Genomic DNA, 21,197 nt, shown 5'->3' with positions numbered 1-21,197 from the left:
TGTACTCTGTGTTGGTGAGGCCACACCTTGAGTATTGTGTACAGTTCTGGGCCCCTCAGTTCAGAAAGGATATTGAGGTGCTGGAGCGGGTCCAGAGAAGAGCAACAAGGTTGGTGAAGGGACTGGAGCACAAGTCCTATGGGGAGAGGCTGAGGGAGCTGGGGTTGTTTAGGCTGGAGAAGAGGAGGCTCAGAGGTGACCTCATCACCGTCTATAACTACCTGAAGGGAAGTTCTAGCCAGGTGGGGGTTGGTCTCTTCTCTCAGGCACTCAGCAATAGGACAAGGGGGCACGGGCTTAAGCTCCGCCAGGGGAAATTTAAGTTGGATATCAGGAGAAAATTCTTTACAGAGAGAGTAATCAGGCATTGGAATGGGCTGCCCAGAGAGGTGGTGGATTCACCATCCCTGGAGATTTTTAAACGCAGATTGGACGTGGCACTGAGTGCCATGATCTAGTAAATGGACTGGATTTGGACCAAGGGTTGGACTCGATGATCTCGGAGGTCTTTTCCAACCCAATTGATTCTATGATTCTATGATTCTATGTTTTATACATGGCAGAAATTGCTTTTCCACATCAAAGTCAAGACACATTCAAATAATGAATTAGTGCAAGAGCCTCAAGGATAAGGTATTTACATTTCTAGGAACAAACGGACTTGTAACAAGCAATACTGGGTATTAATCCTGGTAAGCATGAAAACATGGTTTTCTGGGAAAGTTTCTGAACATCTTTTTGCCCTCAGAAGCTAGCAGAATCAAGTATTGCACACGTCAAGAGAGCTATACATCTCAGCATAGAAAAGGAATCAGAAGTCTCTTTGAGTTAAACCTCTCACTTTCCCATCTAGGAGAAACTTTAAAGTATCAACAGTCTCACCATTATTCTAAGAACTGTGTTTCAGACATGAAAGGAGTAGCCTGGTTTTCTACTAACTTTTTTTTCTGCTTAGCAGAATTAAACAGTAAATAACTGTGCCATTAACTTGCTCAAAAATGTAAACAATCTAATTTTAGTGAGAATGGTAAAGGAAGATAAATACACCGGATTCAATTAATGCTGATGCTAGAAGTTGTAGTAGTAAGTCAGCACTTCTTAAAACTTTGTTCATGCCGAGATTCCATGAGCTCCCAGTTGTTTTATCCTGTTTATGTTAGACATTCTGGCACAGTGGTGACCCAAATAACCTCCACATTTTTCTCTTAGAGTTATAGTTAAAAAATAGGGCTCAGGTACAACACTTTTTGACTTACAGCATCCTGTCAACTGCATTTGATGGTCAGGGGCTGCCTAGAACCACATCACCACCAATAAGTAATGTTTTAACATTAAGTTTAAAAAAGTCTTATCTTGACGAAATCTTGGGCATGAGATTCTTCCAAAATGCACAAATGTGCTTTTCAGTCCTGTTTTTAAAATATTAACTAAGTAAACAGGAAATTAAAATAACTCATGAACTTTCTCTTTAGTCAGTCTTAAAGAGTGCTGGACTCTTTGCTAGCATTTACAGGAATGTTTCAACACCTCTTGATCTGCTGAAGCTCTGTTTTCTATAAATGGTTTAAAATATGTGTCATCCCTTAAAATACGACTTCTTCTTTCAGAGTTTATTTAATTAATTTGCCTTAGAAAGAAATTGGTCAATTTAATGTTAGCACTTACATGCTGAAAAAGGTCATTCTTGGCCCTATAATGACAAAAAATGAAAGTAGCATTCCTAAGGTTTATTTGTCATAGCAGAATGCCATTCTCATAACTTCTGACTATGTATATTATTAGTTTCCTCTTTTTTCCCTCCCAAATTCCCCAAAAATTTGGGTTCCACAGAAGCTGAACTACTTTCACCTTGTCAGCACTCAGTGGCTCTGCTCTTTTTCTCATGCTCAAGTCTGTCTGGGATGCTCAGACTAAACTTTATTATACTTATCTCCAGTAGAAACTCTATCCAGATTTCAAGCACTTGAACACACCAGTGGGGATCTCTGCACTTAGATGCCAGAGCCACCTGAATTCAAAATGAAACACATGCCCTTGACTGGCAGGAGTGGAGGACACGAGCATGTGCATAACGCTGAGGTGTTTGCTCTGTAGCTCTGTAGTGAGAACATTTGTTTTAGGAATTGGGAAACCTTGGTTCGGGATGTTAAGTGCATCTGCACCCAATCCTCAATGCTTTGCTGCCAGATGCCTTTTCCTGAAGGAAAGGACTCCTTGATCCAGTGCTGCCAAAGAAACACTTCTACATTTATAGGAACAGATTGAGGGAAATCTGACTTCTAGGGCACTGAGTTGCATGGGTGATCTGGGCTTCTGGCGCAGGATCAGCTTGTGCATTTTCCCCAGTGATGAATGCAAAATGTGTAACCCATTTTCAGAGTGGGAATCTGAGCTCCCCTCAATTTAACATGGTTATTGACCTCTGTGTATCCACAAATAGGACTGGGAAAATCCCTAGAAAGGAAAGTTTCAAATACATTTATCTCCTAAATAGTCCTTGCCAACTGTTTTGGGCATTCCTGCTCCATATCTTGCTTGTTCATGAATTTTGCCCTTGTGGGTTATGTGTTCCCCATCCAATAACTGGAAGTGGAGGCATGTTATTCAAGGCTGCTGATCACACTTGAATTAGTTACTACTCTGAGCATTACAGGCCCACATCCTTCTGGTGGTCTAGTCTTATGGTGGCTGGGCAGACATAGTACTTGTTTTAAAAAAAAAGAAAGAAAAAGCATCAAAGAAAACCTCCATGTCCTCAGATATGCTGTACTTCTTATTTCAGTAATACAAAACAAAACTCCAGTGTCACACTTACCCTGTCAGAACACAACCTACAGTCTTGTCTTGGAAGGCAATACACTTTTACCCAGTTATTTCCTTTGGCTGGAGAGAACCCACTCTCTGCTAAGCACTGCTGTGAAATACTCATCTATAAAATAACTCTTCCTTGAATGTTTGCTTTCTCTCCTGAAAAAGGATTTGGGAATAGTAGGAATATAAGCACTCGCCTTTTCCAAACTCTGCATTATCATCTTTATGACATGTTTATCATCAACCATGTTTAAGCTTTTACCAGGATAACAACTTTGTCTTTGCAATGGCTCCCGCATTAGTCCTGACTGAAAATGGGGAGAGCTAAGATGCAAGAGACTAATATGAGAATTGTGTGGAATAAAAAAAGAGGGTTTTACAGCCTACCAAGGGACTGGCAGCAGGCTATGAAAATGCTGGATGCTAGTGCTGTACATTAGCAAAAAATATTGAGAGTTCCTCAATTTACATAAGAAACATTTCTAATAGGCACAGTACAACCAGCTCTCAGATGCTGACTCCTTCCCTCTCATAGCTCCTAAGTAAGTCCACAAGTCCAGAGATCATCAGAGCTTTCACAGGAATAACAGCAGCAAAGTCTGGCGCCTGCAGTGTGCACTTTTTGGTGTTGCCATGGTGATCTCCAGCACGCTTATCCCCTGAGAGCTCAGCTCAAAATTCAGAGGGAACCAAAGCAGGACAAAGAAATGACACCCAAGCAAAAGCAACAGAGAAATTATGTGTAATGAGCACAGAAACACACTTTTAATAGGGAAGATTTCAGAAAAGAGTTATTCTTAGAACTGAGGGGTCTATAGGAAAAAAGCACAGTTTTCATAGTCCCAAGTCTAAACCAAGGTGGTCTATGGAATAAACCCAAGAATTTCTAACCCCAACTCTGTTCATGGATCACTATTTGGCACAGGGTATGTCTCCAATCTCTGTACTGCAAAAATCCAGATTTGTACAGTAAGGACAGAGGATAAGGGATAACTAAAGCAGATAAAAAGAGAGAGAAGTCCTTAATAATGTAGCACAGTAGACCAGCAACAGATCTCTATATAACCAGAATCTGACATTTATTGTTTAGAATGCTACATTTCCCTATTCCACAAAAAGAGTTAATAAAAACTTCTTCAGTATTTGAGCAATTTAATTTTTTACCAGCTACTTTACATCATCTGTTGGTCCTTCCAGCAGTTATACTCTCTTACTGCACTCTCAACAAAAGGCAATTACATTTGTGCAATTGGTTTCTTCAGCATATTCACATTCTCACAATCCAAATAACAATGGACATAAAAAGGGCTGTGCAGCATTAATTGGCCAAGTATCCATTTGTATGATGCACAAGTGTTTATTCAATACGTGTCTCTCCTCACTCAGGTCCCTTGGTTAGTCTCTCTTTGCTATCCACTCGTTCAGTGAAGTCTCTGTGCTTTCCCAAGCTATAACATCCCTGATTTTCAAACTAGCACAGGATCAACAACTGTTGGCTGCAGGAAGGGCTACAATCTTTGGTGTTTATAATTTTAGCTTTAGCTCCTTTTCCAAAGGGTGCATTCACCTTGAGCAGCTTCTCTGTATTTTAAATTTTCTTGATCCCTTTTAACAGTGACTGATTTATTTCCACCATGCACAGGTATTTCTACTCAATTGCAGGGAAAGAGCTTGAACTTTAAAAAGATCCCTGCAAAATCACTGATTGCAGTAGGCTTAATACTATGGTTCTTACATGCTTGTACCTTCAGGAAAGTGGTTTTATTTACTGTGAATAAAGACGAAGATTGACAGACAGCCTTCAAATTAAAGCAGAAACCAGAAAATGTCTGATTACTCATGGAACTAGCATTTAACAGCTTAACATACTCTTTATTTAGATATAATTTTGCATATTTTACCCATAATGAAAGCAAACTTGTTGTGAACAAAATCATCAAGATTGCTCGCATGCTGACAGACAAGAATTTTAATAAAATTTGCACTTATGAGATCAATTTATACTAACTTCCATCTCACAGATGCTTATCCCTTTACCAGGGTTGGTGAATGGAAAATTGAGACCCTAGTGTAATTCAAACCACTTCCAGAAAACATGCTGTAATGTGCATCCGCTTAGGGAATTTATTTGAAAAGCTTACTTTACTTACTGTAACAGCATGCACTGTACCACCCACTACTTGTATGACAATATTTTACAAGGATATGGCAAATCTTTAAAGCATGCAGATGAGTTAAGCACACAGAGGCTGTCAAATATTTACCTTGCCCAAGAACGTTAGATGGATTAGATTAATGCCAAACCGATAAATGTAGTCTAACTTCAGTAAAGGAGTTGGCAGAGCAAGACAAGCATCACTGCAGAGATGCTCGCCTCAAAATCATGTATTGCAAAACATCAGATGTGCCCCTCTTCACCCCTCGCATTTCCTCTCCCCTGCTAGTCAGCAATTGGAGTCACAGGCAAGGCTTCTGTCAGCTGCTTGACAGAGGCATAAGGAAGATCATAAGTCGAACAACCCACTCAGGAAACCTCCTTTTGCCTCTACTGTCCCACAAGGTCACAGTTTCAGTTTTATCTACTGAATCTGACAGTAAGAGGCTTGCCCCTCTCTCCTCAAGTTGTCCTGCCATTCATTTCAAAGGAAGATCTTGGGTAAATGTTATACTTTGCCTAACATCTGAGCAAAACAGCTGATAGCTGGTTTATCACTAGAGAGAATCTATGTTGTCTCTAAGTGCAGTAGTCCCTTGCTCTGAAAAGTAAATTTCTGCTTTGTTCTGGTATTGGCATGCAAGAGGTGATGAGAAGACACTCCTGGAACTGCTCCAGCAGGAACTACTCATTTTTCAGCTCCTGGTCAGCTTCGATTTCAGCTCTTGCTTAGGTGTGAGTTTTGCCATACTTATGGCACCCATGGAAGTGGCAGAAACCAGCAGCCAGGGGAGATGGGAGAACCAATCTACCTTGGACCAGCATGGACTGGTATCCATGAAAGTGACTGTCTAAACATGTCCTGACACAATTTAGGTAAAAACCTTCAGTAGGTTTCCTGCAACTGGAGAAGGAAGCACTGCCTGTCACCTTGCCAAAGACAACAACTTGCTGGGAGATGTTATCTCTGCTCATTCTTCTTTTATGAGAATAAACACCTGCTTTTGTATAAGAGTACTATTTTTGGGGTACTACATTTAGTTACAATAAGGTTAGCACATTCAATTTTGCTCAAGTTGTGCAAAATAGATGTATTTGGAACATTTTCCTTTATTTAGCTTTTTTTTCTGTTTCCATTCCCTCTCTACATCATTTACGTGTTCTTTTCCTTCTGGTCCTATATATACTTCAAAGCCATATTTTCAAAGAACAAGTTCTCTCAGCATAGCTTGTCCCCCAGCTGTAAAAGCTTTGCTCGCATATACGTCCCTTAGGAAAGATAACTTCTTTTCATAATGCTCCTTTAGGCGAAATTTGTAATCATGCAAACAGGTACAATGTTCCCATGTGGCGCAGTTCAAGAAGGAAGCATACGCTTCCTGCAAAGCAAACCCAGGGTAGCACCGCAATTATTTACACCCCAGATAAAATCTATATCCTGCAGATTGGACCACTATAAACAAATGCTATCCAATTTATCTTTCAAGGCAAACAACTGAATAATTAAAAAATAGATGGACGGCCTGATTTGAGTTCGCTTAAATGTATGAAAAACCTGGCAGTGCAATGAATCAGCTCTATTGACCACATGTACCTTCCTTTCTCAGAACCATCCCAGCTTTTGAACAGGATCTCCTTAGCTTTGTGACCAGGAAGAGCACTCTACAGTCATTCAGTTCCTGGATACTTCTGATGATGCACTGGCAACCAATGTCACTGCAAAGCAAAGACCAAACTCTTCTGGTGTTTTCTGCACAAAATGATACAGCTCACGCTTGCTAAAGATGCTGACTGGGAGAAGTGCAGGAAGACTTGAGGAATCTGCTCCACTACTCCTGATGCCAGATGTACTGTATATTTCTGCTTGTTAGAATGGAAACGGTATTGTGACCCTTTTTCCTCTCTGAATACCCTGAAGAGTCAAATGGCCAGTAGCGTGTGGTGAAGACTTTTGGATGTAAACTGAAGCAGAGAATGCCAAGGTCAAAATTGTGATTCAGCAACTTCAAGATTAAAAAAAAAAAAGAAAAAAGAAAACCAGACAAAACCACACCAAAAAACCCCACCCAAGCCCCAGCCAACCAACCAACAACAACAAAACAGCAAAAAAAACCAACCCAAACCTCAAGCTCTAAAAAACATGCTTCTTGAAAACTATGGCAGGTCCATTCAGTCACCTGGAAATTTCCAGGCACATTTTAAAGAAAACACTATCTATGTATAAACAAGAGTTGCAATGTTTCACAAACTTGTAAGTTCCCAGCAATTGTAACTTGATATGATTCAGTTAACTAGTTACAAATTAAAGTGGTGCAATATTAAGGAAAATCAGCAAGGATAAACAAGACTGTATTTTACATATCTCTGGAAGCCTTCTATTTACAAGGTCATTGACTTAGTTACTGACAGTGAGAAATTTATTACCTAAATCTAGAAATTTTTATGTCTTGACATTACTTCATAACATTGTGCTTGATCAAATTGAGTGTTGCAGTAACAGTACACAAGAAAATCGTCTAGCTGTCCAGAGGAACAGCTATTTTTAAATACAATGTCTTTTGCACTACATTAATTGAATCAAATACGGTTGAGGCTTGCCTTGAATTTAGACCTAAAAATTATTAAGCAGAGAAGTATTTAATTGTTACTTTAATCCTTGTTAAATTCTTTAATTAAATATAACATCAATTGAGCTAAAGACTATTATAAAGATTTTTCTCAACTAGTACATTTAAATGCGTTATAGCAGGGAGAAAAACAAAACAAGAACACAAGCTGGGCTTAGTAAATAGATTCATATAGATTCACATAAATTAAAAATTTACCATTAAAAGTAACACCCTGAATGCATGGGGCATTTTTTCATGTTTGCTAGCACAAAAGTAACAGCAAAGGTTAAGAGCAGTGGAGGTGGTGTATTCCATACAAAACAGTGCATTAATCAAACAGTTTCCATTTAGCAAAGTGACAGATCAGTTCACCTAAGACCACCGCTTAAACAACATCATTACTATCACAAAGCAAGAGGATGCATAGCAAGCAGAAGTCCTTTGCTATGAAGAGACCCATAACACACGTGCAGTAACGCTACCCCAGCAGCAAACCCAAGGGGATCAGCAGCATCAAGGCCTCATATGGATAGAACCCCTCAAAGCCCTGCTCCCTGTGTTTCAAAAATTAGTTAGACTTGAAATGAATGGGGCCTCCTAAAACTGTTTATTAGTAATTGCACAGTTGCTACAGGTATAGCATTCAGAGGCTTCCCCTGTACTGAGAAGCAAACAGCAGCAAGATCATCAGCAAGAAAAGCAGCAGATCAGTGCCCTTTTCTGTGCCTGTTCACACTGGTATTGTTCATGCTGGTATTGTTCACTTGCCTAAAATTACAAAGTGGGCTGAGAAAGCTGATTTCACTGACTCCAACAACCGCAGTTCCATGAAAGGGCTCGCTTTGATCAGGAATCAAAGGTTTATGGAGACAAAGCTAATGTAGCATTTGGGAATTACACTAAAAATTATATTCAAACTGCAAAATCAATGCTAGAGTCAATGCTGCTGACAACTGATTTGCAACAGTTCCCTCTAAGTCTGTAATGCATTTTCTTTTCTAAGCAGGGACAATTCTCAATGTTTGTTGCCAGACACAATAAGAAACTTGGTGCCAGTATTCTCATTTCTTTGAGAGTACAGAGTAATATCCCAAATGGACAACCCAACCTGCTTCTTCTGTAAAATACCGTGGGCTGACACCTTGATATGAGAGTGTTACAGGTGTTATCTCCCACTGTGGATTAGGAGAAGGAAGAAAGCTATTATGATGTAGGTGATAACTAAGCAGCTGTATTCATCAACCTTTACAGGATGACAGGCTAGTACCTTCAACAGAAATTTTTTTCTGAAACTCCTCTTTGCATCCCCACAAAATTGAGATAACGCCAAAACTTCAAATTTGGCTTTAGTATGACAAAGAATTGATGCACCCAGGTTTTCTACTCAGTTTCGCTAGACTTGGGTAAACTGCTTTTTGCTTTCTCTTGATCTCCCCAGAATGCAGCAGCTCTTGCCAAAAATAACTATGTTTTAATTTTCCTTCACAATTCCCTTGCAGAGGTCTGCACTGTTTTAATGCTGTAGCATTGCATATCCTTTTAATTCCTGCCGACACATTTTAACATTTCAAACACATGATTATTTATAAGCAAAAAGCCACCAGGGCTTTGGTGAGGTAAAGTGGTTTAGTAGGGACTGAAACTGGGGAGAGGAGGGAGAGGGGAGGGTGAGTCATAATTTTTTGTTTTTAATCCTTCACTCCTCTTCTGTTGGGCTTTGTTATTAGCAGTAGTGCTTATTCACTTTGAGCAGGGCCAAGACAGCAAACAAGTCCTCTGAATTTGAAAGCCAAACAATTCCAACTCCTAATTCAGCCATGCACGCCTGCTCCAGGCTGTTCAATCCCTTGAGACCACTTTTTGTAGCCTAGCCTTTTCTCTCCTTTAAGTGCCAACTCATAGACGGCCGTTGGCTAGGGTTTTGTCCATTCCCACCTGCTCCTGTGAGAGGGAGAACAGACCGGGATGGAGTGACGCCATCCTTAAGTTTTGTGTTGCATTCAGGGCTGGGTAATGCCACACTGAACAGAGCAAACAGGTTACAAAAACTGTTTGCACAGACAAAGGAAGGCACTTGACAACCACCACCGCTCCAACTAAAACACCATTTGGAAACAAGTTGCACTGCATACTGAAGGGGAGACAGCACTTGTTCAAAATCCCCTCTCCTTTTCAGTCATTGCTCAATAGAGCAGCAAAAAATTTGTCCTCCAGCCCAATTATACCACTCTGCTGATGTTGTAACAAAAGGAGAAAGAGCCATGACAGAAATAACAAGGTAACCTGCATCTCTAATGGAAGCAACAGCAGGAGGTAGAAAAATTAATTTCTATCACACACCATTTTCCTTTCCACTTCAAGCACTCTCTTCCCCTCTAAACACTCCTTCTATACACACCTTCCCGCAAGAAAAACTCTCTGAAGACTGGATCCTCCCAAGTTTATCTATATCTCTTACCTTTTGCAGCTCCCCTGAGAATCAACCCTTTGCCTTAAGCTAGGAGAGCTGGGCAGTGCAGGGGTCCGAGTCCAGCCTGCGAATTAACAGCATATAGGTTCCAGCTCTAGGCTTTTCAGATCTGCTTAAGTTTGGAAAAAGTCTTTTAAGTGTGGATCCCTCATATTCAGCTGCCACAAATACTCATGTTTCTATACCAAAATACTTGCACTTGGTTTCAAAAGTGTAAATACTCTTGAGTTCTAAGTATAGTTTTGGACAACTAAGAATATGAAGAACCTTTGAGAATTAGACTACTTATTTCAGTAAATTAACTAGGTAGTAACTGTGAAAATGTTGATGTTAGACAGTATTTCAGCTTCCTAGGCTATAAATGGATATAATTTTTACTTACCTGACAGGTGTGTCATGAGAATTAGCTAATATTGACACTTTGATCTTTAAAATGCTTTGCCAAGTATTAATTAAGGAAGGATCATTTTGCATTTAAAATAGCTAGTATTTTGAAGTTAAATTTGTCTCCATCCCTCTCCCAAAATGGTAAAGAATCTACCATTTGTTTTTCTACATATTGCCCAGGAGATAATTTCAGAGAAACCTGAGAAAGACAGACAGACACATGGATCTGTGTTTCAAGATCTGTGTTTTCTGTACCGCTAAATAAAAATCTGAGTTTTGTTGCAAGAATCTTCTCTCCTGGGGGTCTTGTAACCAAACCCATAGACTTGGTCAACTGTTACTGAATTAGGGAGAAACGACATCCATACCCTCCAATAGATCACATTTTTATAACTAAGCTACAAGTATTTTTTACAAGGCAGGTCTAAAAGTGAAGTATGAGAGGTATATAACATGCTGCAGGTATTCAAGTACTGCAGCTACTGATAAAACGTGGCCTCATTTCTCCACAGAGGGAAAGGTGCCAACATATGGGCAAAACTCTATTATAGCTCTTCTGCAGCTAGTGATATGAAATACATATAAAGCTGTGCAATGTTTTTGTTAGATTGCCACCCATGTAGGCTTCTGCCAGAGGAAGATGGAGAGCCAAGGTTTGTCTGTGGAGCCAGTTCTCTCGCAATCACTCTGCACTTGATAATAAGGGCAGGACAAGGGCAAGACTTTCACCATGGGCACTCTCATTGTGAAGATCTAGCAGCAAAGGCATGACATTTGGCCTTTACATGACCCAGTGAATATAAACTTAAATTAGAGGGAAATAAAAGATTGTATTTGTTAGCATATAAGTAAACAGCAACATAAATAAGGCTCCAAACAAGCTGCTCTACACACCCTGCAGAGATCATTATGCAGGGCTTTCCTGTGGCTACTACTGCTGCTGGTTACAGCCTGACCTGATGTCACAGGCTACTCAAGCTGGTAGTGCAGAGATGTCATCTCTTCTGGAGCTGCAGTATTCTCCTTAATGTTAGCCAGGCAACACAGGGAAGACAGAACCGAAGGGAAAGAAAAAAGACGGGACACAGATACTGGAAGAGATGCCAGGAAGCACATACAGGAAAACAGATGCAAGCCATGTGTACTGCCTTTGAATGCCCTTTAGGGTCTCAGAGTAGCAGCAGCAGAAATTCTCTGGGGACATTTTGCAATGTCCCATTCTTGCCTGCTGCCCAAGGCATGCAAAAGATACTGAACAAATGCTACCCAATGTTTTGGTGACTTAAGTCCTGTGGATCTAAGACATGTCTTAGAGGTGATTCTGAGGACTAAAGTCTGATTGATTGTTGTATCTAGAATTAAAGTTCCTTATATGAATCCTTCATGATAGTCTCTGTCATGGGAGATTTTTTCCCCTGTTCCCCTGTCTCATTTCATGCACAGCATAGACATTACTTAATGAACTACTAACTTCTCACTTGATCACCATAACTGGTCTACTCTGGCCTCAAATCGGGAGGCCTGGAGACACACCATCTATAACGCTGCGGATGCCTTTGAGAACACACGCAGGATCACTCTCGAGGAGAAAAGGCAACGCAGGAAGAACTGTGTCTTGCGGAATACACCCTCTAAGGAGTCTTTCTGTTGTGCCTTTTGCAATCGGATATGTCTGTCACGTATTGGCCTCATAAGTCACCAACGAGCCTGTAACAACTGTGGATAAAGTCTTCCCAAATCTTCGTTCGCGAAGCCCAGCCATGACTAACTTCTCAATATTTATTTTTCTCCTCATTATCAAGTGTGGATCCATGCCTTATTTACCATGTTGTCCAAATGCTGCTGAGAATTATTTATAGCATTCACGATAGAGGAGCCAAATTCTTATAAACAGCAATTATTTTTACAATAGCTGGCTAGATCCTGAAAAGAAGGTGGATATTTTTGAGATGGGCACTGTTTTTTAGAAAATATTTTATAATCCTAGAAATATAAAAAGCATCTCCTTAGACCTTCCAGAAGGAATCTGCCTACCAGGCAGCAAAGCTTAGTGACAGCACATGACATGACATGATCCTCACCCTTCACAAGGGTGTCTGAGCTAGGCTATTTATGGTGCCAGTGCACACATTTTACATAAGAAATACTGTTGAGAACAGTGAACAAAACACTCAGCACTACATTAAGAACTTGTTCCTGGGATCGCAGATTACAAGACGTGCAGTGAGAACCTAATTTTGGTATCTAATCAGGGCTGAGTGTTCTTCCCCTCATCCTGTGCACTTTCCTGCCTGTGCTCTACTTGATGATGTCTGCTCCCAATTCCCTGAGGTACACACTCCCTTTCTACTCCTTGCAGTCACTGCCTCAAGATTATTTTGATTTATCATCACTATAATCAAACACAATTGGCTGTTTATCATCCCCTCCAGTCCATTTTACATATTTTTTAAGTGGGAAAACCCCCTCACTTTCTCCATTTCCTTTCTCCTCTTCATCAGGTTAAAGAAACACAGCAAACCAACATTTCACTGGATTCCTCCAGCATCCCAGCTTTGTCTTTCATCTTTTTGAAAGGTCAATCCAGAAGTTCATTGGGTTAGAATGAGGAAGAGCAAGTTTATTCCACTTTCTGGCTTTATGGGTAGCTAAAGCCAAAATCCTACCAGCTATCCTAACAAACCATTATAATTTATTCAAACTCAAGTTTCAAAATTAATTTTCAATTTTTACTTAAAAAATTTTAATAAATAATTCTGGATGTGCTACATCAAAATGGATGATTGTCAGAGGAGGTGCTGGATTTCACAGTTTCAGGGCTCTACCTCCAGTTTGTGAGTGGTTGCAGATAAAGTCACTGCTCCTCTTGGTTCCCATCAGGTGCTTTGTTTCCTCTCTTTGGCTCTGTTGACTTTATATATGAGAATATCTCCATAGCCACTTTTGTGATATAAAACTAAAAGTAGACAGGGAAAAGTATTTTTTCCTGTCCATATAAACTTGTTAATTTTGTATTACTGCAAAAATTCCAGCCAACATGAGGCCAATTAATTTTTGAAAATTATTGAAGTTATAGAAGGGTAAATCTCTAATTTTAATGTCAGATAGCTGCAAGAGCTAGATCAAGAAGAAGGTTACATTCTGGAGCTCAATCTACACATGCACAAAGTTAAAATCTCAGAAAAATAACATACTGGAGATCACATTTATTTTTACATCAAGTGCTAGGATCCATCTCTGCAGCATGATGTGTTTATTCCTCTGCCAGTTTCAAGATCAGCTGATAATCACGTTGTCAATATTATACTACTCAGCTTCCTAAAAGGTAGCTTTGCTTCATGTCTTTTATTTAACATACATACAAGAAATGACATTTTAACTGGGTAGATATTTTTCTAGAGTTCAACCCATACTCAAATGGTGCTCTCCTGCTAAACAGTCACTTAAAAACTACAAACAAGAAACCCCAAAATTCTGCTTATTTCACAAAAATGGGAACTGAAGATAACCTTTCCCAAGTTTCCCTAGTTTCCCAGGAGAAAAGCTGAAGATCAAGTTGGTGAGAAAAATGTGAAAGGAACTGACAAAAAATTTTTGTTCACTGGTGTGAACAAGGTCATTTGACATGTACTTTTAGGACCCTGAAACAACAAGAGTGACTGGTCCCAGTAAATTACTTCAAACTCTGTATTATTTTGTTCAATACACATCAGAAGGTTTTAAGGACTTGATTTTATAACTTATAAGCCTACATACATTTCAAACTAGGCCAGATACCAGTAATGTAAAGAATCAACACACAGCCTAGTCTGGAAATCTTTAACTTAGGTACAGTGTTGTCAAATCTGAGGATCGTCATTTCATACAACCCTATATCAGTAGACAACTCTGCATAAACCAGACAAAATTTTGCAATACAGTATGCAGTTCCTGCAGTATCTCACTGTTTCAGTACTATTGGTCAGCCAGTAATTACTAAAGACAAGTTTATAAGAGCTGAAAGGCTAAAATTAAAATTACCCCAGTTTTAGATATTTAAGACAGGATTGATGTCCTATTTTGACATCTAAGTCATTAATTCTATACTTTATTTGGCATTTGGAAAGGCTTAGTTGACTGCTTCCAAACTCCTCAGTCAGGCTCTGGAAAAAGGAAGGTGAGATCGTGGGAAAAATGTAATATGAAAAAACACTGGAATGAGTCCATGGCAGCTAGAAATTCATGACTATCACTGCCCTGCACACCAGAGCCACTCAAAGCCTCCTGGGATATGCTTGCAGAGATATGGTTTTGCTTCATGTACAAATATGTATGTACATATACACTTGCAGGAACACAGTTAGTGAGTTCACCTTATTATGAAATACAGCTAGGGAAAGGAATCACTTTGAGAAAAATAATGAGGTATTCACCAGCAAAGTAACAGTTTCAAAAGGTTCTAGAAAATGAACCAAAGCTCTTATTGTTAAAGAACTATTGACTCCAGGTTTGAAAAAGTGACCTCAAGTGAGCAATGATGCACTTAGCCTGGAACTTGCAGCTGCTGTATTTCACTGCAAATTGAATTGCCAATCCACAGTGCAATCTTTTTCTACTGTAATCTCACATCTTTGGAGCAAGTATACTGAAAAATACCATATACTGGCTGCATTATTCCAAGTTAGACTAAATTCCTCTGGAAATGGAAAATATGTCCACCTTACTGAATTTAAGAATCCCTGTGGGTATTTATACAGGGGTAATGTTTTTTTTTCCTTTTTAAGGGCACTTAGTGACAACTTCATGTTGCCATTTTTCCTGTGAACAGTTCATAAGCATGCAAGTGACTAACATCATGTGGCCCCATTAAAAGCATTTAGGTATGTATAAGCCTACAGTCCCATACTGAAAACTATGTAATAGATATTCTATTACAGTGAACAAAACTTCACACACATATGCACAGTGATCACATTCTGCATTCTTGCCATACTAAAAGTGGTCTTTTTGGTAAATTGTGCTGCCGATTTAGAATGATTTATAATATCACCAATGTCAATGGTTTACAAACATAAATAATGGGCACATGCTGTGAAATACTTACATTCACTTTTCCACTAACTGTTCTTCACTACAATCAAGTTATTTTCCAGGACAGTGTTTAATCTTCTTTCTAAATAAAAGAAGGCAACACTTACAAATATATTCATATGCATTAAGCTATGCTCAATCACATCAAATTTACGAGTTTTAACATATAGATTTAAGATCATCTATACTGTCCCATAAACTTGTAATTTGTTTATATACAGTCAGTTTTACTACATTTTAAATACAACTTTAGCACACCGTAACTTTCAATCCTGAAGCTAAATGGAGCAATATTCTGCATTTCAATATAATCAGATGGACAGTTGCTCACAGATGTACAACTAATTACTGAAGAACTGAGAAGTCAACTGATATAGTACCAGAAAGAATATTACCAGAAAGAATGCCTGGCATGACAGATGGATTACTGCATGATTTAGTACTTCTCTAGCTAGAGCTTGAACATACTCTTATCAATGGAGTACTCTGCACCTCCCACAATCTAACACTTAAGAATGGAAGAGAAACAGTGTCTGTCCCTCTAGGGAAGAATAAAATACCATTCTTTAACATCATTGTATATGCAAAAAAGTGATAAATAAGGTTCATGTAGATTGTCCAACATGAATGGGAAGATGTCAACTGTCCTCAAAAAAAATATCCCAGGCAACAGACATAGGGAGTGCTGAATGGCTCAACCTGTTCCTTACACAGTTATTTTCCAGTTGTTTTTCAGCAAAGCATCCAATGCACAATCAAATAGTTTGCAGCAAAAGCCAACACACGCACTAAAGGATCACTGCATGGCAGTTCCCAGGGGAGAGAGACCCAAACACCTGGCAAAATCCACCACCTGTTCTCCAAAGCCATCTCATCTCAGCTGAACGTGACTTTGAGACTTGCACAACATTGGCTTCTCCTGGAAGTAAGACGCAAACATCGGGAGCATTATTTTCCCTTCACATTCCTTGAGGTTGCACAGTACTAAACCAAGTTTATTTTGACAATGTTCCATGGGATTTCATTTCCTGTGATCATACCCTATATCTCCATGGGAAGACGTTCCTTAAGACTACGTATATTTCTCTCTTCCCAGGGAAAATCTGTTTGAGAGAACCTGAGCACTCACCAGGTAGCGGATGTACATGGATGTCAGCAATATTGTGAAATGAGGGATATGGGAGAAGAGCTGGGTGAGATACTTAGACCACAGCTGCATGATACAGCATAATTGAAGAGTGCAGGCTTGGACTGGAACTGAGGAAGGTCATAGGAGGGAAGTGTAAGTAAAGCAGCCAACCCAAGAGACAAACAGACAAAAAAATTGGACTTTAGCACCAAGGGAAAGGGTAGATTTCTTTTGATATCTTACTGACAACAGGAAAAACAGATCTGGTGTAAATTAAGCATGTAAAGGAAAAGAAAATTCAGAAGTAAAAGGAAGTGGCAAAGGGATGTGAACCATTATAATAGTGTCAACAACAACCAAGAAGGAAGGAGGTGGAAGTAGTCAGCAAGGAAACAATGGATCACAATGAGAAGTTCGCTTTTTATATCCATGTTGCCTCTTTCCTTAGTAGCATTTTTGCAAGCATTGCTGAACACTGATTTAGGCATGTCTTGCACAGTTTGTTCACCTCCCAACTTTGCAGATGCAAGAACTGAAGTGCATGGCTGAGCCTGGAAAATGTATTGAATGCTGTCAGCCCTGACTGTTGTATTCAGTCAGCTATGCCCCCAATAATAAAGGTGCATCCTTTGCTAAAAACATCAGAAATTTATTTATTGGAAAAAGAGGCTCAATGATAACCCAGGAACTGGTACAGAGTCGGTGGACTACTTATGTGCCAGTTCTCACCTGAGTACACTGGGAAGTTTAGTCTGTAGTTGGTAATCAGCTGTTCCAGAAAATGATGCTACCAAACTGTATTCAATTTTCTGTGTTATAAAATAGGAAGCCTTTTTCATAAGAGGCTTGGGATGTAAGCCAGAAATCTCTCTCAATTGTCTCCCTATGTATTCAGACTGAATCATCAGATTTTCCAGGTTTCTCCACTCAAATGGCACACTGCTTTGGATGAGTTTAGATGGACACAGGTGGTACCATCTGCCACAAGGCTTCTTTTTTTTTTTTTTTTTCCTTCTCCCTTCTGCTCATAGTACGACTTTTTCAGTATCTTACACTGGAACACCATGAGGAATTGGTCTTCCATGGTATGGGTTTGGCCAGCCAGCCAGTCAAAATGGACTGTGTGAACTGAAGGAACTTCAGTACATGTTGCTGTCACAGGTCCTCTGATAGCTGGAGGTAGTTGCAGACTGACCTGAAACTAAAAGTACTTGGATGATGTAGAGGAGTTGTTCTATAAAGCTGACAGAAACCATGAGCACAAACAGAGCAAGTGGGTAGGGGGATGCTCACACAAGCTACCTTCAGTCTAACAAGGCTAATCTTCCTGTTTCTTCTCTCTTCATTGGCTTGACAGAGAGACTTCTGCCATGGATTGCCTCCTGAATAAGGAATCAATCTTCCTTGAGCTGCTTTTCAGAAGGGACTCCGTCTCCCTTCCATAAGCCATAGAGGACAGCAGGGCATTACTGACAATAGACTACTTTTAGTTCTTACCCTGTCACAATGTGAACACACTTAACTGCTCCCACCTTCCACATGGCACAATTTCTGACTTTCAGATCAAAATACACCTTTAGGAGGAAAGGATGAAGATGACTTTGTATGCAGTTAAGACCATCACGAGAGGTCAATAACCCAGTATCCACAGGACAACTATGAACAACCTCCCCACCCTCCAAGTGCCCTCTCTCTCATCAGGCAGCTGCACTTCTGTTCTCAGGGTCAAGGTCTCAGATATCACAATTTCAAAAAGATTACAAACTCAGGCTGATCAGTTGTGTCCAAGTGCAAAATTTTGCAAGTAGATAACGTGCCACCCTGGCATTGTGACTGCCAGGGAAATAGTAGCTTTTAAAAGCAGCAAACTACAAAGTGTGGCACTTGTTCTGTGGCACCTAAAGCTGATGCTGCTGTAAGTATGAGTAGGAGCACACTGAGTGCTTTTTTTTTTTAATGTTTGTTTCTAGAGCTAAAAACAGATCATGAACCATATTTCTTTGAGGGAGTCTTTTATTTGTTTGTTAGAAAGGTCAGGCACTGGGTCAGGGATAGAAAGTTGTACTATCCGGTTCCCAGACACAGACCTTATTCCCCCGAGCCTTCAGCTATATGTAACATATGGAGCAGACACTTTTCATATAGACTTTTATATGCCCAAGGAACTTTCATCCGGCTGTTGAGCTAACAAGCACAGTGCCCTTGATAGGATGGAGCACATAAGATAAAACTACATACTGTTTTTGAGCTTAATTTTGGAATGGATCCTTATATTTCAGTGCTGGGAAGGTGATTTTACACCATGCAGACCATGTCCATATGGAAACAGGATATAGAATTTACTATTAAAAACTTTAGGGTGATACCAAATAGTAGCCTAATACATTAAACACTCCAGTGTATTTACATCTCTAATTAACTCAGTGTCACGCTATTACATACCGATATATCATCAATGCAGTATCTTCCCTCACCTGTGACTCTCTAGTTTAAGTGGCTCTTGGTCATCTCCATTCTGCCCTCTCCACCTTCTTGTCCACAGACACTAGAGTCCACTTCTAGGACATGAATTCCAGAGCTTTTTTACTGACTTCCTTTCTCCTCTGCTTGGCTTACTGCTATTCTCTTGGCTGGTTTCAGGCAGCACTTTTGTAGAATGTGAGGACACCACCTTTTTTTTTCTGAAGCCTCCTCCCTTATTCTGAGAGCAAATGGGGCCAAGGTCAGCCACCATGACACACTACCTCCATGACACACTGCTTCCATGCAAGGGACCTATTTATGCAACCTAGTGGTCTCTCACCAGTGCAAGATGCTCACCATGTCACAAGCATCACCTAGCGCAGGTGACAGGAGACAGACCAGCACTACACAGCAGAACAAAGTTTATTCATAGTTTTCCAGGAATTCAACACAATACTGGCATAGTCAAATTTTTAAATTACCCAGAATTCAAAATTAACCAAAGCTCACGTGTTTAGTTTTCCCTTCACTTTCCTTCTCCTTCAAAGTCCTAAAACAATATACTGTTTCTCTCTGTTCTCAGTTCTAAGATAATCCTCTTTTACTTTGAACCTTTGGCCTCTGTGGGCCAGGGAAGAGAAGTCACAGAATTATAAAGGAAAATGAAGAAGACTGCCATCTATGTTTGATCTTAAAAACCTTAAAAACCAGTATAAACACAGATCAGTTTGACTAGTGTGCATTCACCAGCAGTTTTCAAAGTACTGAAGTTGCTCAGCCATTTCAATATACCAGTAAGTATTTCACTGACAAGAATTAATAGGAATCTTGTGTTATTCTGGTGTTGTGCAGACTTACAGGTAGCTGTATGCTCGCTGTAAGATATTCTACAGCTTCTGCTTTGGCTTAAAACAGCCCCAGCAACACCAACCTCTCCCCCTTCACAACAACAGCTGTTAACTACTAACTGAAGAACACAAAAATTCACCAAAATTGTCCTACAACCGTTACTGTTCAATCAAGGTAAATAGTGCAACATTCAAGGACACAGTGCTTCAGAGCCTCACACCTCAAAAAAGAAAATCAGTATCTGCTACATTACATTCCCCCTTTCATCTTCATGTCATTGAAGGCTTTCCACAGGCAGTTTTATTTCTGACAGCACTGATTTTCGATCGATCTGCTCTGGCCTGGATTTGAAATAGGATACTACATGAAATTGGATCCTGGGAGCCTCAAACATGCCCAGGCTTGCACAGGAAGTTAAACAAAAAGAAAAAGAGGGGGCTTTTTTAAACAAAGGTGCTAGTAAAACTGATTTTAAGGTGTCCCTCCATTTCCCCTGACTGAAAGTAATATATTACCTCTATAAAGTTTTTTATACCAAGTTCTTCTTTATTTATACAGTGCCACTGCTGCACACCTCAGCTTAGAAATACGCACCTTAATAGTCAACCAAAGCAATACAAACCACCAAAGTAATTAAGGTTGTTTTAAAATTGGCTCCACTGCCTTTCCCCATACATCTGCCAAGCTAGGACCCAGTCCTGCAGTCTCTTCATGTCAGTGGGAGTACTTGCACAAGAATTTGAAGGTTTACTCCCTGAATTACGGAATTCAGCCTGCTTTATTGGAAAAAGGAGCAGGCATGACAGTGGGAGTGTGAAAAAGGAGAGGAAAAAAATGTTAACTGTAAGAAGGTAAAAAGGAATAAAGATCATTAAATGGGGAATGCAGCATGAATGAGAGAGAATAAGTGACATAAGGAGATAGCAGCAAAAGATGGTGTAGAAAACAAGGAGAAAGGCATAAAAGGATTGAGAGCTTATCCTGAGAGCTGTAGGGCTTTAAATGCATTTGCATGACATCGAACAGAGAAGAAAGTGCAGGAGGAAGTGAAAAGATGAGAGCTTTATTTTTGATTTTATTTAAAAAATAAAAATCACCCAAAGTTCACTTCCCACTCCTTTGTCATCCTGCACTGGGATGTCCATTACTCTCAAGGAAGGTATGAGAGGCTGTGAGAACTACTAGCATGGTGAGCCAGGCAAGCCTCACCCAGGCCCAAGCAGAAAGATCAGTGAAGTTTCATGTGTGTCCTTT

At 39.8% G+C, this 21,197-nt stretch overlaps 1 protein-coding gene across 5 annotated transcripts in view; it reads right to left on the bottom strand.

Annotated features, from left to right (window-relative positions):
- The window catches only part of PLXNB2 (plexin B2), a 256,105-nt gene that overhangs the window by 103,814 nt on the left and 131,094 nt on the right, over positions 1–21,197 (bottom strand). For 4 of the 5 annotated variants that reach the window (XM_027639657.1, XM_027639659.1, XM_027639660.1 and 1 more), the window contains one exon: positions 15,516–15,584. The exons of the other annotated variant lie outside the window; for it this stretch is intronic. In XM_027639657.1, the coding sequence (XP_027495458.1) occupies positions 15,516–15,517 (2 nt within the window). In that variant the 5' untranslated portion in view covers positions 15,518–15,584. The remainder of the gene's footprint in view (positions 1–15,515; positions 15,585–21,197) is intronic. 5 annotated transcript variants of the gene reach the window in all.

This window comes from Corapipo altera, unplaced genomic scaffold, assembly GCF_003945725.1.
Source record: "Corapipo altera isolate COAL_440 unplaced genomic scaffold, ASM394572v1 1b, whole genome shotgun sequence".
Classification (NCBI taxonomy): Eukaryota; Metazoa; Chordata; class Aves; order Passeriformes; family Pipridae; genus Corapipo; species Corapipo altera.
The sequence above is the reverse complement of the archived record's forward strand: the minus strand, read 5'-3'. Positions and strand labels throughout refer to the sequence as shown.